At 38.7% G+C, this 18177-nt stretch overlaps 1 protein-coding gene across 3 annotated transcripts in view; it reads left to right on the top strand.

Annotated features, from left to right (window-relative positions):
- The window catches only part of TNS3 (tensin 3), a 457447-nt gene extending 439653 nt beyond the window's left edge, over positions 1-17794 (top strand). For all 3 annotated transcript variants that reach the window (XM_077491841.1, XM_077491842.1, XM_077491843.1), the window contains 5 exons: positions 1138-1215; positions 5583-5751; positions 9317-9385; positions 9467-9493; positions 12484-17794. In XM_077491841.1, the coding sequence (XP_077347967.1) occupies positions 1138-1215; positions 5583-5751; positions 9317-9385; positions 9467-9493; positions 12484-12625 (485 nt within the window). In that variant the 3' untranslated portion in view covers positions 12626-17794. The remainder of the gene's footprint in view (positions 1-1137; positions 1216-5582; positions 5752-9316; positions 9386-9466; positions 9494-12483) is intronic.
- The last annotated feature ends 383 nt before the right edge of the window (positions 17795-18177 follow it).

The raw sequence follows: 18177 nt of genomic DNA, 5'->3' as shown, positions 1-18177 counted from the left end.
GATAAATGCAGAAAAACAATGCATCCCTATACACTGGAATTCAACACACACCCCCACAATCCGAGAATGGTTTGTTAGAATCCGAAAAGTATCAGAAATGGAGTAATTAATCCATATTGCTCAGGATAACCCTACCAAATTCAATAGGAAATGGAGCTGTTGGAAACACTTTCAGACAACGAACCTCCTAACCAAAATAGTCAAACACATACTTGAAACGCTATCCTTTATATAAGGACTGCCAACACCTTACCAAATCTGACCCTCTTATCATCCCATCCCCCATTAAGAAGAACATCTCTAACTAAGCCTCCAAAATACGCAAACATACTGAGAAGGAAAGTCAGAGAGAATCACGCACCTCCCTACTTTTTCTACGTCAACCCCCCTTTTCCCCTCCCCTACATGATTATTCCCCCCCTCCTTATCCCCATCACCCTCCCCTTTAGAGATACCAGGTCCAATTACCTACGCCGCATACATGCTCGCCCACCCTGATACACTCATTATCATCCTTTACTACAATCGAGCTCACATTGAGTTCCAAATAAACACCATACATTTACCACATCTCCGCTTTCCAGAGCGATTTGATACCAGGCCTGAAAGATACCTAATAAACTCATTCCTCTTTTTACAACACCAATAGTCCCAGACTACATCTGTTTCTTTGGTTAACGGCCCATTAGGGATTAGGTAGCAAGACATACAAATACTGAGGGAAGCATAGATTAGGCCCAGAAACCTTGTACTTAGGAACTTTAATGGAAAGGTTTGTTTTTCAGTTTACGGTATATTGGTGCAGCATGTATCCTTGGTTATTTGTTTACAAATTTTTCTGTAAATGGCACTTTTACATATAAATGAATTTATTTTGAAAAAAAAAGATAGAAGGCATAAAGCAACCATGCGACTTTCCTTTTAAAGGTTTGCCTTGATTCTAGGATCGTAAAACATTTAGAAATATATATATCTATATATCTATATAGATATATATATAGATAAGCCATAACATTATAACCACTCATATGTATATAGTGAATGTGCTTCTTTGGTCACTGTGTGTGTTTAAACTATATTTACAGTTCTAAACTTTTTATCACTGGTCAGTTTTTATAACTAAATTTTGTTTTTCAGATCCTTTGGAAGAGATTGCAGAGACAGTTCCTCAGACTGCTGCTAATTCTGCTGCAGAATTACTCAAACAAGGAGCAGGTTGGTGGTGTGGTTTCTAATTACATCTATGACATGGCTCCCAATCAACATTGATTATTTTTAATCCTCATGCTGCTAGCATTAGTAAATAGATAGAAAAGTATATCAATTATTATTTTTTTTTTTTACATTTCTTCAGTTACTTCCTGGTTTCTTGCCAGACAAATGATGTCATACATCCCAGGGGTCTTCTGGAGGGTAGGAGAGGAGGAGGGGTTTTCTCAGCTAGGCACACTCACCTGAATGCATGCTTGAGCTAAGGGCAGATGGATTCCAGGAAGTAAATGCTACATGAATCATTTGCCCTTACTCAAGATGGCCAAAGTCAGAAATGTTAGGTGGTTGTTTCTCAAAGTGATTTTTCAACAAAATAAAGCAAATAGACGTGGGTAGGGAAATTTGCTTTGCTTTTAAAAATGAATTAAATACTGTTTTAGTTTGTGGTGCCCAGATGCAGTGAATATCCGCTTTAATATTTTCTCATAGAGATTGTCAGGATGGCCACTTCTAGGTGGGCTCACTGCTATTGCAAAATTCCTCCATTAGATCTTAGCTCTTACCTTGGTGTGATTGAGATTCAAAGCCCAAGAAATAGCGGTTTACCTTTGTCCAGACTGATGGGCTACCCAGAGATTTTCAGAATTACCTTGGAGCTAATGACCCTAGCAGTTTTCTGCTAGTGACCAGCAGGGAACTGTTGGTTTAGGTCTTGGGGAACTGGTAGTTTCTAGTTTAGGGACAAGGGAATAAAATAACATATAAAATATTTATTTGAAAAATTAAACATCTATGTTGCAAAAATAATTGAATAACAATCACAAGTAAAATAGCTATTGTGGCTTTGCGAACTGAGCTTAAGGAGGTACAGTGGTACTTTAAAGTGGAATATCACCCAAAAGTGGTAGCTCCGCTTATCTGATGCTTCACCCATCTGGTGCCACATTTTTGCACCTTTCAGGGGGAGCAGGTACCTGTCCCTATTTCCAGGAGATCATGAAGTGATCACTCGTAAGCTCTGCCCCCGCCACTGGGCCATTCAGAAAGTGCTTTGTGCTTGCGCAGTAGGGTACCGCCTGTGAAGCCGCAAGGCTTCACTGTTGGTTTCCTTTACACACAATGGTGGCAGCAATATCCGAGAGCCAGTGGAAACATCGGCTAGGGTGCCGACATTGCTGGATTCGAGGACAGGTAAGTGTCCTAATATTAGTCAGCAGCTACAGTATGTTGAATTTTTTTTTTTTTTGGGGGGGGGCGCGGAACTCCGCTTTAAAGTGTTTGAACTCTTTTGAGCTTTCAATATTTATGCATAAATATAAACTAAAGCAGTATATGTTTTTGTTTGTTTCTAGTATGTGAACTTTTGCTTTCAGTGACTACTGTGTCCCCCGCAGCTTTCCTGGGCAGCAGTAATTGCAAATAAATATATCTGTTGACCTGTCCTTCACATTACCTTGGACGAATTCTAGTTCGTTAGAAACAATTCTTCCTCTCAACTTTGGGATGTTGGTAGGCTTCCTTGAATAGACTGCCCAGTTCAGGTCCTTCCTCAACAATTGTATAGCATTAAATAATATTTCCATGCATGGTATGTTTCACATAGTTGCATTGGTCCAACTTGGACCAATGTAATTCTGTATATACCATACATGGCTGATGCTCCTGGAAGCTGGAAATCACTGAGGTAAATACCAATACTTCAGCACTCTTTACTTGCTTCCGGGTCCAATGCTGAGTGGCTTGCCTGATACATTGTGAATACAGGAGGTCTCTGCTCAGCATCGGTGCCAATCAGGGAATACTTAGCCTTTTCTGAATGAATGCAAATCGTTCACTGATTAGACAACGTGGAGAAGTGATATTTTTTGAAGGAATGTCTTGCATTTATTGAGAAAATGCAAAACATTTTCTGAATAGTGCCCTTGCCGAACGGCTGACCTCATGTGTTCGCAATGCAGGAGAGCCGCTGCTCTATGCGGAACACACTTATTGCAATTACTGAAGTCACCTTTGACTTTTGGTACTTTGGTACATTGTAATCCTATCCCCTCTTAAGCGCCTCTTCTCTAGAGTGAATAATTGTGATCAATTGTAACCAATTCTCATAGCTGAGGCTCTCCTAAGGGAGCCCCTCCTAATGTGTAATTTGGCATTGTATTTTTGGCAAAGTGCATGACTTTACGTTTTTCAGTATTGAACCTCATCTGCCATGTGGCTGCCCAACCCCATATTTTGGCAAGGGCTTCCTGTTCACAAACTTTAAAGTATCATGGCATAACAAAACTATGAGGGACAAAGTAAAATAGGGTTAATAAAAGAATTAAGAAAGAATATCTATGGCTATAGATGGACAAATATCTTACTGGGAATAATGAGCAATGTGACATCTGCCCATTTTTGTATTCATTACTATGTTACTGAAATTTGTCAGAATCTCTCTGACTCAAGTAGCATAAAAAATGAATTTCCCTTTGTCCAATAAAGTGGAAATGATCACATAGAGATTTGCTTTTTGGCTTTAGTAGAGGGCAGTGGACAGTCTATGAGATCATATTATGATTACATTAATACTGTGCATCTATTGTTTTATATATGCAAGGGATCATATGTTTCAACCATAAATGTGAGGTTTAGATTCTTTTATTTTTGTTTTTGTCTCTAGTTTTTACTTTTTTGGCTTCTCTCTGAATCCAGTATTTTTTCCTGGTATTTCACCTTTAAAGGGTTAAAGTGTATCTGAAGGATAAACCATTTAAAATTGTGGATCGCGTGGTGACAGGTTAGAACCTCTGTTAGGGTTTTGTTGCAGTTTATGCCCCCACAAGGTAGATTCACTTTCTTTTATTATTGGCATACATACAGAGAAATAAACAATTTCATTAATCCATCAATCATATGAGCTCCAACTAATCCACTCAAAATCCAATTAACAGCATTACTCTTATCTTAAATGCATCCACAAAAAAAAAAAAAATTATTTGAGATAGTCCCCATTCAATCTTCCGTTAGACCTGCTTCTCTTGTATGCCCTGACGACATACTTTACTAAGAAGAAATACCTCTACATATCTGAAGAGGCAAAAGGAGAAAGTAAGAAGCCCCATGAGGGAAAGAATTCCTAAAAAAAAAAAGAGAGAAAAAAGATAGAAAGAGAGAAGAGTAGATTTGCTTTCTCTTTGTTCTGATAACCATTCACAGTGACCAAATGTGATGTAAAAATCCAACTTTTGGAGTTGCTACCACAACAGGGATAGAGGGGTAATCTTCCAATCAGGACATCTGTTCTGAGGAGGGAATGACCTCACTTTTCATATATTTCCTCACACATCTGTTGTGTCTACATTTAAAACAGATGGCAAAAAATGACAGGGGTTTAATCCTTTCCTACTCTATCCAAAATGGAAAAAGGTGCCCAAGACTTAAATTGCGTAAGGCTTAAAAATATGCAGTTATGGTATTTGGTTTGTACATTTAGACTTTGCTCACATCTGTGCATGCGTGTTTATTGTAGGTGCACTGTAGTGTGGCACCCCAATTCACCTTGCTAAGGCACATGTATTGCAGTGGGCCACAACGCATGGTAACTTATTACCACGGCTTATGGTGCCCTGTTTTTTTTAAAAAGGTACCTAAGTTGACAAGACACAATTTCATCTAGTTCAACCAATAGAAAAAAAAATTTAATAAATCTCAATATACAGAATCCTATACGCACAATAGATCCTTCCTGATTCTCCACATAAAGCAATCGGATATTCCCTGGTTCAACAATCTTATGTTTCATGTCCAGTTATGTTTTGTGTATTTACAAATACTTCTAGCTATTTTTTAAAACAATCTACTGAGCTGGCCAGAACTAGTTCCTAAGGAAATCAATTCTACATTTTCACAGCTCGTACTGTAAAGAAGCATTTCTGTATGTGGAGGGTAAATAAATCTGTTTTCCTCCAGACGTAAAAAGTGTCCCTTTTCCTTTGTGATGACTTTAAAATGAATAATTCTATAACAAATTCCAGATATGAACTGCTTTTGTATTTATGCATGATTATATAACCTCTTCGCAAGAGAGAATGAATTCTATTCAGTTTATCATTCCTCATAGCTGTGCTCCTCCATGCCTCCTATTAGTTTGGTTGCCCTTCACATTTTCACCGTTACTGATATCCTTTTTGAGATTCCAGATGAGGTCTTACTAATCCTTTTTTCATGCGCTTCTTTGGCACAATTTCTGTGGGCTGCCCCAACCCAACTCACAGCAAAAGACGCATCAAAACATGTTGCATCACAAGGATTTGAAGCTAGTTTTATAAACTACTATCATGTTGTGGTTAATGTTATGGTTCATTTTCTGATTTAATTTCTCATTGCAGCATGTAATGTTTGGTATCTGAATTCTGTGGAAATGGAGTCCCTTACAGGGTATCAAGCAGTGCAAAAAGCTCTCAGCATTACACAAATTCAGGATCCACCTCCTGTGTCCACTGTGGTGCATTTCAAGGTGTCTGCTCAAGGAATCACTCTAACAGACAATCAACGGAAGTAAGAACATTATACCTTCATTTTTATGCTAAAGTGTAAATCCTAACCATGAACGTCTCTTATTTGCTCCATTTTGATCTGTTAAATTTACCCTTAGAATTTTTTTAAAATCTGTTTGATAAGTGCAAAAGAAAAAAACTGTTGATCTAAGTTAACGTGCATTGCTCACAGCTGTAGCAGACATCTTGGGCTTATATATTAATTAGACTAAGTCCAAGGCAATACGTTTCACCCTGCAGCAGGATGCACTCCCAACAAGCCCAACTCAATTTCAAACTTGGACCAAAATTTTGCCATATTTGGGAACCCATCTCAACCAACTTATAATGCCTTATATAAGGCCAACTATCCCTCTCTTCTTAAAGTGGATGTAAACTCACTGTCATTGTTTCTAATTTAATAACATGGGGCATATCTAGAAGGATATATCCTTCCTTACCTGTCATAATTCACCCTTTTAGTGGAGCCCCGCAATTTACCCGAATCTGTGGGTGGATCTGCTGTCTGGCGCTCGGTGGGCGGAGTCGTGATGTCAGAGGACTCCTCCACCCACCACTACACTCCCCTGGCCAGCCAGCATTACGGGGACAAGGGGAGACTAAAGTGCATGCACAGGCGTGGCAGAGCGTGTTCTGTGAAGAAGCAGATGTCACTCCTTTGCATGTGCACATACCCCGCAATCTACATAGGATGAAAGGAGGGGGGGGATGGAAATGGGAATTACAAATAATACCTCTCTAAGGCTTATGCATGAGATATGTAAATCACCTGTCACTCACAGCAGGGGAAGAACTGACTGGTATTTCTGTCTGTCCATTTTTATCTCACTGAGATAAGAGCTGGATTAACTCTTCATGGCAAGAAGAATTTTTTTTTCGGGTTTACATCCACTCGCTTCTGACAGTATGGCACTTCTAATATTTTTCTACACCACAAGGGAATAACCCATGTGGACATGTTTGGATGTAGTCAACGGTGCCCTAATTCATTTATAAAATTTCACTTGGTTACCAGCGAGAGACTGGCTCCTGATAATGGACCCAGCAATACACCACTCCCTTATACATTGGGATAAAATAAGATTTTATAGCAGCCTGGCTTCTCCATACCTTACTTTTGGAATGGCCCAGACAGAGCCCAGAGCTTAACCCTATAGAGACAGTGGCATAACTAGAAATCACAGGGCCCCATAGCAAAATGTTGTTTGCCCCCACCCAGGGGCAGGCCCAGAGTCTAGTCTCAGGAGGGGCACTGACAGAAAATATGTTTTTCTGGGAGCCATTTGTCGGGGCAATGGCTGATGTCGGTGCTTCAATCATCACGGCACCATTTGTGTTATGGCGTCAGGATGATTGAAACACATTATTTCTATTATTACATTGTTATAGAAAATTAAATTGTTCAACCATAATGCAGAATCAGTGGGATCCCCGAGTGTGTCGCTTGACACTAGATGCATATTGTCACACGTTGCAGATTGTCACTTGCCACATTACCTGCCACCCATTGCGGATTGTCCACTTGCCACATCACCTGCCACAAGTTGCAAATTGTCCACTTGCCACGTCACCTGCCACACATTGCGGATTGTCCACTTGCCACGTCACCTGCCACCCATTATGGATTGTCCATCTGCCACAAGTTGCGGATTGTCCACTTGCCACATCACCTGCCACACGTTGCGGATTGTCACTTGCCAAGTCACCTGCCACACATTGCAAATTGTCCATTATCACCTGCCTCACATTGTGGATTGTCCACTTGCCACATCACCTGCCACAAGTTGCAGATTGTCACTTGCCACACGTTGCAAATTGTCCACTTGCCACGTCACCTGCCACCCATTGCGGATTGTCCACTTGCCACGTCATCTGTCACCCGTTGCGGATTGTCCACTTGCCACGTCACCTCCCACCCATTGCGGATTGTCCACTTGCTACGTCACCTGCCACAAGTTGCAGATTGTCATCTGCCACCCATTGCGGATTGTCCACTTGCCACATCACCTGCCACAAGTTGCATATTGTCACTTTCCACGCATTGCAAATTGTCCACTTGCCACGTCACCTGCCACACATTGCGGATTGTCCACTTGCCACGTCACCTGCCACCTATTGTGGATTGTCCACTTGCCACGTCACCTGCCACCCATTGCGGATTGTCCACTTGCCACGTCACCTGCCACCCATTGCAGATTGTCCACTTGCCACGTCACCTGCCACCTGTTGTGGATTGTCCACTTGCCAAGTCACCTGCCACACCTTGCGGATTGTCCACGTGCCACAAGTTGCAAATTGTCCACTTGCCATATCACCTGCCACAAGTTGCAGATTGTCCATTTGCCACGCCACCTGCCACAAGTTGCGGATTGTCACTTTCCTGCTAAGGTGGGGAATGGGGATTGTCGTCTGTTTCCCAGTCTGAGTCAGGCAGCAGAGAGATGAGGTAATCTCTCTGCTGCCTGCACAGTGAGTGAGGGCAAAACTGCCAGTTTGCAGGGCGGGTGCTGGGCGGTGAGAGATGATGTCCTCACTCTGCTCTGCCACCCGCTGACTGGCCACCCACTCACTGAGCCTTCCAGCTTCCCCAAACCCCCCCCCCCCCCTGCCGCCGCCGCCGAGTCACACAGCTGCGCCTGCTTGTACAGTCAGTGTGATTGTACGAGCGCTGAGCGGACAGGCAGCTCGGCGGCTCACCTGCCGCCTGCTCACTGGGCCCTCCTCGGCTGCAGGGCATATAGCGACTGCACGGGTCGCTATGTCGGTAATTCCGCCACTGTATAGAGATGCTGTGAAATGACCTCAAGAGAGCCATTCACACCGGAAATCCTACAAATGAGTCTAAGCTGAAGCAGTTTTGTGGATGAGAATGGCCAAAAATTCCTTATGAACTTTGTGCAGGTCTGACCCTGAGCTACCGAAATCATTAAAATTGCCAATCACCTGATTAGAATCCTGATAACACACCTGATAACACACATTAGAATTGTTTGTGTATTATCAGCTTAAGCTCATTGTGTTTGTCTATTGTTGTGACTTGGATGAGGATCAGATCACATTTTATGGCAAATGACAGAGGAACAAATTTAAAGGGGTTCACGTACTTTTTCTTGTCATGTATTCTACATCCTACAAGTAATAGTCATTATGAAAGTGTATTACAGTAATCTACGAAGTCCAGCCAACCTGTCCCTTTTTCTGAAGCCACAAAGATATGTGAAAGCACCAGTGGAATTGAAAATAACAGTCTAGAAAAACCCTTAAAAAAGGGTTCTCAAAGATACCGCACACATTGCTGTTTCTGGCTTTGCATAAAGCATAACTCGTTTAGAATGTATTTTTGCACACAAATACTGTTCGCCTAGAGGTAGCACATTGTAATGCCACGTAAAATATAATTTGTCAAATTATCTTCTATCCCAGTACTGTTGTTCCTGAATTAAACATGCAGGCAAACAGGAGAAATATCAGGCATGCATTGTTGTATTGCTTCATTGACCACCTGAGTATACACATAATAGTATACCCTAAAACAAAAGTAATGTTTCCCCTACTTTCTCTACTAGACTCTTCTTTCGAAGACATTATCCAGTTAATACTGTGATATTCTGTGCCCTCGATCCACAGGACAGAAAGTAAGAAACATTTATGTCACTCAGAAGCTAATATTGAATATCCATCCACAGTTTGCAGCTAATTTTTGTTTTTCCATTTAGATGGAAGAGAGATGGACTTTCTGCAAAGTAAGTATAGGTTGTATTGAATTTGATGTACTGTTTTAGTGATAATGCAGTTTGTGCAGGTAGAATGTGTTAAAGAAAATGTGTATACATATAAAAAAAAAAGGTCAAGTATAAAGGTACGCTTCAGTCAAAATGTAAAAATAAACCTTGGAATGCTTACAGGGTAGAGCTAATACTAAACATACCTAGCTCTTTGCTGTCTTTCACAAATAAAACCCTCCTATCAATGAAAGACAGTCTAAGCAATTTCTCACTGTTGCTATTCAGGTGGCACTTTTTTTATGTGGTTAATGATACAAGAAGCAAAATTTGATCTTGCACAGGACAAACATCTGGAAGTATACTCCCAGTGAACCTGTCAGATACTCTCTGGGAATTTGGCCACAGGTATACAAAATAAGATTAACATTTTGGCTACATTTTTGCTACTCGATCCTTTAGTTGCTATTTTATATGTGACTCAATAATATATAGTAATTAGTGTGCTGCTGTTTATCAAACCTATATTTTTAGTATAAAAACTCAAATTAATTTAGTGTACACAAACACATTATTTTACCCAATTTTTTGGCAGCACATAAAAGATGTGACTGGTAAAAAAAAAACCTTTCAATATCAGATCACCCCAGCCTACTCATTAAACATTTACATTCCTGATCTAGTGCCATGCCCGTGTGCTGCAGCTCTTCTCCCCTCTCCCTTTATTCAGTGGAAGCTCTGATGGCGGCGGGAGCCATTGGCTTCTGCTTCTGTGAGTCCTATTCAGTGAGGAGAGTACAGTGCTATGCCTGTCTATGGATACACAGAGCCCAGCTGAGGAGCATGCCATAGCACACAGCTTTTTTTATTTTCTTGTATTGGAGTTTACAATAAAAGCACACCGTAAACCAAAGAGAAGGAAAGATGTACCCCGATACACGCCACATCATATAGTTCACATCGCAAGAAAGGTCACAAGCTACGGTACATATAGATTATTGCTATCATCATTTGACCTTCCACAAGAATTCAGCCACGAGATAGCAAGCTTGGCAGCTAATGTACAAGGGCACATACAGAGCAGCAAAATACAAAGGAGGATAAAATAAAAAAAAAAGCATAAAATATTAACCCAAAAGGGGTATCTTCATACAGAAACCACATGTGTAAGAACAAGCTGAAATTCCCAGCTCTGTTTCAGAGATCAAGTATATCGAGTAGGGGGACTGCAGAGCAATGGAGCTAGTAGTAGGAGTGGCTCTTTATGTGCATTAAGGATTTCGAAGCAAGAGGGCCATCTATGCCGTAAAAAACTGAAGAATCTAGAATCCCATTGTACTACATCCAGCTGGACTATGTGTCTTTGAATTGATCCAGTTTATTCTTAACATCATGGCTCCTCTGTTCTGCCTCCATGATGCTATCCGCCTCTTTTCCAATCCGCAACTGTAGAGCAAACAGCCTGCTTCCAAACTTTTTTTTTTTTTTGCATCAAACTTTTGCCACATTTAACAGGTGCAGGGTTACGCTTTTTTTTAATATAGCCTAATGGAGGAGGTTATGTCGTGAAAGAGAAACTGCTGTGGTGTACATTAATTCGGACAAATTAACATTTAATACAGAGATTATATAAGCTATTATCCTTCCGACTCCCACCCTCTGATTGAAACTGAATATCCCTTTAGAACACAGCAGGAAGACAAGTTGAGGGAGGGAGGATGAATCCCTCCTCTAATCACTGATTTCTAGGTGTAGACTTGAGCATTCTTTTTTGAAAGAATGCCGGTAAAGATCACTTGGAAAACCTGAGAAAAGCATAGAGCTCCATTTGCAGACTATAACTGAAAATATATTATTGCTATTTACCTGACTTATAAAAACAAAAATAATTTTTTTTTTACCTGACCATTAACCACTTCAGGCCCGGACCATTTTGCTGGCCAAAGACCAGACCACTTTTTGCGTTTTTGGCACTGCGTCGCTTTAACTGACAATTGCGCGGTCATGCAACGTGGCTCCCAAACAAAATTGACGTCCTTTTTTTCCCACAAATAGAGCTTTCTTTTGGTGGTATTTGATCACCCCTGCGGGTTTTTTTTTTCGCTATAAACAAAAATAGAGCAACAATTTTGAAAAAAAAAATCATTATTTTTTACTTTTTGTTATAATAAATATACCCCAAAAATATATAAAAAAACATTTTTTTCCCTCCGTTTAGGCCTATATGTATTCTTCTACATATTTTTGGTAAAAAAAAATGCAATAAGCGATTATTGATTGGTTTGCGCAAAAGTTATAGCGTTTACAAAATAAAGGATAGTTTTATGGCATTTTATTAATAATTTTTTATTTTTTACTAGTAATGGCGGCGATCAGCGATTTTTTTTTTTTTTTTTTTTTTTTTTTATTATTGTGACTGCGACATTATGGTGGACACATCGGACATTTTTGACACATTTTTGGGACCATTGTCATTTATACAGTAATCACTGCTATACAAATGCAGGGATTCCTGTGCAAATGACACTGGCAGTGAAGGGGTGAACCAGTGGGTGGCAGTGTAGGGGTTAAGTGTTCCTAGGGGTGTGTTACTAACTGTTGGGGGCTTGGCTTTCTTTTAGTGAACACTGATCTCTGCTCTAATCACATGGAGCAGAGATCGGCGTCACTTGTTGCTGGGCAGAATGGGGAGATGCTGTTTACTACGGCATCTCCCAGTTCAGCCGCCCCTGTGAGACGATCGCGGGTATGCCCGCGGCGATTGAGTCCGCGGGACCCGCGACCGGACTCCCGGGGGTCCCGACCAGAACGCGAGTGCGCCGCAGGGCAGCATTTAAAATTGGTCGTACCTGAACGCCAATATGCCTGCCCGTGCCATTCTGCCGACGTACATCGGTGTGCGCTGGTCGGGAAGTGGTTAAGACTATATTGCATGATAAGCATTTTGTAGTATGATATACATTTTTTTTTATTTTACATTTGTTTATTTAAAAAAAACTTTTTCTCCACAGAGTCTTTGGCTTTGTAGCCAGAAAGGGCAATGGAAATGAGAACATCTGCCACCTCTTTGCTGAACATGATCCAGAGCAGCCGGCTAGTGCTATAGTGAATTTTGTGTCAAAAGTCATGATTGGTTCCCTGAAGAAAATTTAGTCTTGCTTTGGGTGAAAAAAAAAGTTGGTTACAATTTTTATTTTTGATGACACAATCACATTTCCTTTGCATTCCTACAAAAAAAGAGGGAGTTAGATGCAATTCACGTTTTGAAGTGCAAAACCTTTGCAAAATGTTAAGAAAATATTATTTCTAAAAAGTTAAATGATTAAAGCCATTCTTCTCACCTTTGTTTTGTAAGGAAAGTGTATCATGCACTAAATTAATTGTATCCAGCATGTACAGATAGTGGTGCACATACACTTTTAGTGTTATATTTTTGTCAGATATTTGCCTTTAATAACTAAAAGAATTTAAAACTGTGCTTTAGCATTGGAGTTAAAGGAATGTTAATGGAAAATTAATGTGCAAGTGTTTTTGAAAGAATTGAGAATATACAGTGGTAGATTGGTTGAAAACGTAACAAAAATCTGCTGCAAAACTTGGGCAATTCAAGCTGAGCGTGTTACAAAAAAAAATCCAAAAAACAGCACTTACCCTTTGAAAACCGTGTGTCGAAAAGATGAGTACATTTCAGGGATATAGGCATCTGTAATTCTATACAAAGCTTGTTTTTTTTTTGTTTGTTTTTTCTTGAAAAAGTTCAGCTTGGCCCTTTGGCTTTCTCAAGCTTCCTTTTGGTCAAACTAATCATACAACGGGGAGGCTTTGGGGGTGGCAGAGTCAGGGCCAAAATACAACATTTATAGTAAAAGTGTATAGAACTCCACTGTCTATTTCTTTGAAGCCTCTGATTGTTTTGACATTTTTTTTTTTTATTTTTTTTTTTTTTTCATACGTTTAGTTTGGATTGCTGATAATGTGGAAGTTATAGGTTTACTGTAAGCTCACGAAGGCACATTTGTAAGTGACATTTTATAGGCAAATTATTCTAGTTCACAAATATAAGGAAAAGCAGAAAAAATGGTAACTTCATAATTTCATTTTGTATGGTGTTTATCAATGGTCATTTTACATTGGCTAATGATGTAATGATAATGTTTGTGTATGCAGGTGCCGTTTTCCAATTGTGATCTGGTATGAGCAGATTTACTAAAACAACGTGTAATGTTCTTTATCACCTGTGCAAAAGGTTCTAGACCATGTATATAAATATTAGGATATGGAATTATTTTCCATTTATTTATGGATTCTAAAAGATCAGGTACAATATATATGTTCCTCATAGAGAAAATGCACATTACTAACAGCTATATAAACACTTTTTACACCCTGCAGTGAACAGAACTAAAATAGGGACACAAAATTTTAATAACCTTACAGAGATGGAAGAATAATTGTATTTTGGCTTATATCAATTTAAAGGTAACCCTAGAATCATTAAATCCATAGCTACTGTAATGTGCCAACTCTAAGAATTGTCTTCTTTTGGCTTGTACAATATACATGTTTGTTTTGAATGCAAATACTTTGTGGTTAATGCCTTTTCAACTCTGAAATATCCTACATCATTTATAAATAAGTACAAACAGTCACTAAATCTTTAATTAGCATAAAAATACATAATTGCCACCTTGTTTAGCATGAAAGACTTTATCTGATGATGACTCTAGACCAGCCTTTTTGAACCGGGGTGCCTTAAGGCTTCTTTAGGGGTGCCTTGGCAAAATGCCAAAAAATGTATCAAAAATGGTATACAAGCCAGCAGGTGGATGAAGCCTGCCTTTTAGTTACACAAAGCCACAGGTTTTCATTACACACAATTACAACTTTCTAGACACTGGCATCCTAACGACCAATGATGTCATCAGTTGTCGGTTGCATCCAAAGCATCCTTATTTGACCCTCCTCTGCCTCTCTCCCTCAGCACTGGGGTCACATTAGCTGACTGATGGAGAGAAATTGAGGGAGAAGAGAAACATTGGAATACTAGGGAGTACCAGTTTGCAAAAGTGTATTTGCTTTGAAAGAAAAAAATCACCTCAAACTATGGGTGTCCTACAAGTGTGGATGTTGCTGTATTATGTAAAAATTATTAGAATCATTTTAGAATGGGGTGCCTCAAGACTGTGCATAATTTTAAAGGGTGCCTTGACTCAAAAAAGTTTGAGAAACACTGCTCTAGACCCCTGCAGTTAGAGGTGAGACGTCACAGTTTTTGCTCTGCCAATTGCCCAACCTCATGGTAATAACCATTGTACATAGTAGGTGAGGTCAAAAAAAGACACAAGTCCAACCTATGTGTTTGATTATATGTCAGTATTACCTTGCATATCCCTGTATGTTATGGTCATTCAGGTGCTTATCTAATAGTTTCTTGAAACTATCAATGCTCCCCGCTGAGACCACCACCACTCTTACAGTAAAGAACCCTCTACGTAGTTTAAGGTTAAACCTCTTTTCTTCTAATTTTAATGAGTGTCTTCAAATGTGTGCAAGTGTAAAAGTATAACTTAACCGATCCCTGCCATTAAAAGAAATGTAAGCACCTACAGAGGTCTGTGTTTTGATGGTGGTAGGGTTATTTGGGAGCTGGAAGACCATGTGCAGTACCTGTCAGACCTTAGAGCTTCACATTTCTGATTCTTAGCACTGTGTTATCCCTCAAACAATGTGCTTATTGATAATGGAGAGCATAAATGCTTATTTAATGTGCAGAGCATTTTTTTAGGGACGTATCGCTAGATTTTAAATAGACTCCTAAGTAAATGTAAATACAATTTTAAATAAAAATGGTTACTTGGTAAACCTGTAAAATTATAGTAATTTAGGATGAAAGGTTCATATTCTTGCTCAATAGAAACCGGTTCTGAAGCATATCAGAGAGAAATATGGAAGCTGCTATTGTTGTCAGATCCCCCAATCTTTATAAGTTGTTCTAAGTCAGTGACTTTAAAATTACTGAAGCTCTTGGATCAGTGTTAAAGCCAACTAGTACATTTAGAAGATAAAGCCAGCATTTGCAACTTCCATACATCCTCAGTACAGGTTTGTGCTTCTCTCAAGCTAGCACACGGTGCCAATAGTACACACTCCTTACAATATGTTGTACGGTCAGTCCCCGGGTTATAAACCAGATGGGGTCTGTAGGTTTGTTCTTAACTTGAATCTGTTTGTAAGTCAGAACAGGTACATTTTTTAAGTGTAGCTCCAGACAAAAAAAACATTTTTAAGCTTTTTGGATAGCATTGGGATGGGTTAACACCCCTGTAACATTTGTTGTGCTGTCCGTGCCCCGTTCAGAAGATTTCCCCTCACTTTCTGTCCCTGTGGCAATTGTATTTTGACAATTTTGGGTTGTTATGGAAACAAGCCTTGGTGTGATAAAGCTTCAGTGGAGATACCTTTTTTCCCATAATAGCTTTTACAGGAGTAGATTTGTTTTATTTTGTAATTTGTACATTTTTTATTTTAGTTTACAAATTACAAAAATGTCTCCTATATCATAATATCTGTTTTTGCACCCTAGCTTAAAGGGCTTGAAACTTATCAAAAGATAATATATCACAGACATACTGTGAAGTTGTGGAACCTTTAATTACTACACTGTCCATAGTCTGATTCTAGTTGACTTCCACTATTGGGTGCTTTTGAAAACTAGTAGGATATTCAGCCTGACAGAGCAGCGATAGCATCATGCAGTATTCGGGATATCTGACTGCCAAGTGTGAATAGTATCGGTGATCGAAAAAACACACCTTCAGACATTTTACAGCATTTATTTAACTCTGGCTAGATGTCATTAAAAATTGGTGGTCTACAAAGGAGATAAATTTACCTTGTATATGTTGCAATGTATATGTTTCAAATGTCTGGATAAACATAACTATGTGCAATAAATACAAATTTCTTAAATTGCACGTTACCATTGACAAATTCAAGCCATGCATCAGAAATATTTTCCAGTAACCAGGTTTTCTAATTCATGTAATGAAGTTAGTGACCATAATTAGTGGAGATTGTGCACTAATTACCTCCACGTAAAAAAAATGTTTAGAATTGCCTTTAAAAAAATGATATCTCAATGCATTTCTTGTAATTCGTTAAAAAACTGTTTAGCAATTGCTAAACATAGTTATTTAACAAAATTACAAGAAATTAATTGAGATATAATTTTTCTTTCTGCCCCAGTATTGTTATTTCAAGTATTGCTCTTAAAACATTATATTTTTGGGGAAGGGGAAAATGACAGTATTTTTATATACATTTCTAATTAACCTATTTCCAAGCCATTGCACACTTTAGTCCATGATGCAGTCAAAATGTAGAGAAAAAAAATGAAAACCTTATTTTTATATGCTATACAAATTAATTGCTCGTGTATGTTTCATATCTTTGTTTTGTGTGCCAAGATAGAATATTCTATAGTCTTTCTGTGTGTAATGACTTTTAATCCTAGAAGGTTTCAAATTTTAAAATTAACCCTTGAAGATATAAATATGGGAAATTCTGACCTGATTTCAAAGATGCATTCCAGGTTTGTCTTCCTTCACTATTTGGTGAGTCACTGACCCACAAACAAGCATGAGTATATCAGGTGTCGGGGCACTTCTTCATAAGAAAGGAAAGATAAGGCCCTCCAGCATGCACCTTCAAAAACAGGCCAGATCCTATAGTCTATGTTGACGGGTTCTCTTAAATTCATGACTAACAGGTCAATGAATTAGTAAAGGTATATTATGCCAAAACAGTTCAATGTGAGAGTGCTATGTATTCAAAAGCTCAGCACTTATATGGACTGCTATTGCCAAAATTACTTATTTTATGTTTGTTATGTATTGTTTACTGTTGTATTATGTGCTTATTCTTGCATCCTTTTTTTCTTTTTACACATTGTTCTTTTCCTATGGATATACTACATCTGCGTTAACAAAATAAACTGGCTCTAAATATATTGTTTTAATTTTAGACTTCTTATGGACCAATCATAAATCTCATCATCTTTTTAAAATGTTGAAATATTTTTGTAGTGTATGCTTTATTTTAATTATATATTTTTAATATGACACATTAGAGAAGTAATCATAGTTAATAAATGTGAATATACAGTAGATTCATTTACTATGTCCATTCTAAGAATGTACACAGGTACTGCAGTGCTTTTATACAAATTACACATTGCTTTATGACTGTAATGCTTTTGTTACTCTGCATTACTACATGCAAATTTACTCAATTTGTTTAAATAAAATATTGTTTGTATATTTATATCTGTTATACTGTCATTTATATATTGTTAACTTGGATGCTCTTCACGTTTTCCCTATACTAAGCTGTGTCTCATGACTAAAAAATGAAAGTATACGTCTATGAATAGAGTGGGAAAGGATTATATTAGAACTTCTGTCAGATATTGTTATCCAGTGCTCTGTTAGTGAGATTTAACCTCACTTCCTGTGTTGATGACAACAATTTCATTAAACAAGAAATGATGGAAAATCTGCAATAGAAATGCAGACAGAAAAAAAAAATCTGACAAGGGTTCGATTTTTTTCCTGTTCTACAAAAAATGTTTCTATTTCCACCTGTGTTGCTGTTGTAGATTTCTCCTCACTTCCTTTCTGGTTTAAATGTCAGCAGGACAAGAAGTG

The sequence above is a fragment of the Lithobates pipiens genome, unplaced genomic scaffold (assembly GCF_037356315.1).
Source record: "Lithobates pipiens isolate NorthernLeopardFrog02 unplaced genomic scaffold, aLitPip1_a1.2 Scaffold_19, whole genome shotgun sequence".
NCBI lineage: Eukaryota > Metazoa > Chordata > Amphibia > Anura > Ranidae > Lithobates > Lithobates pipiens.
The sequence above is the reverse complement of the archived record's forward strand: the minus strand, read 5'-3'. Positions and strand labels throughout refer to the sequence as shown.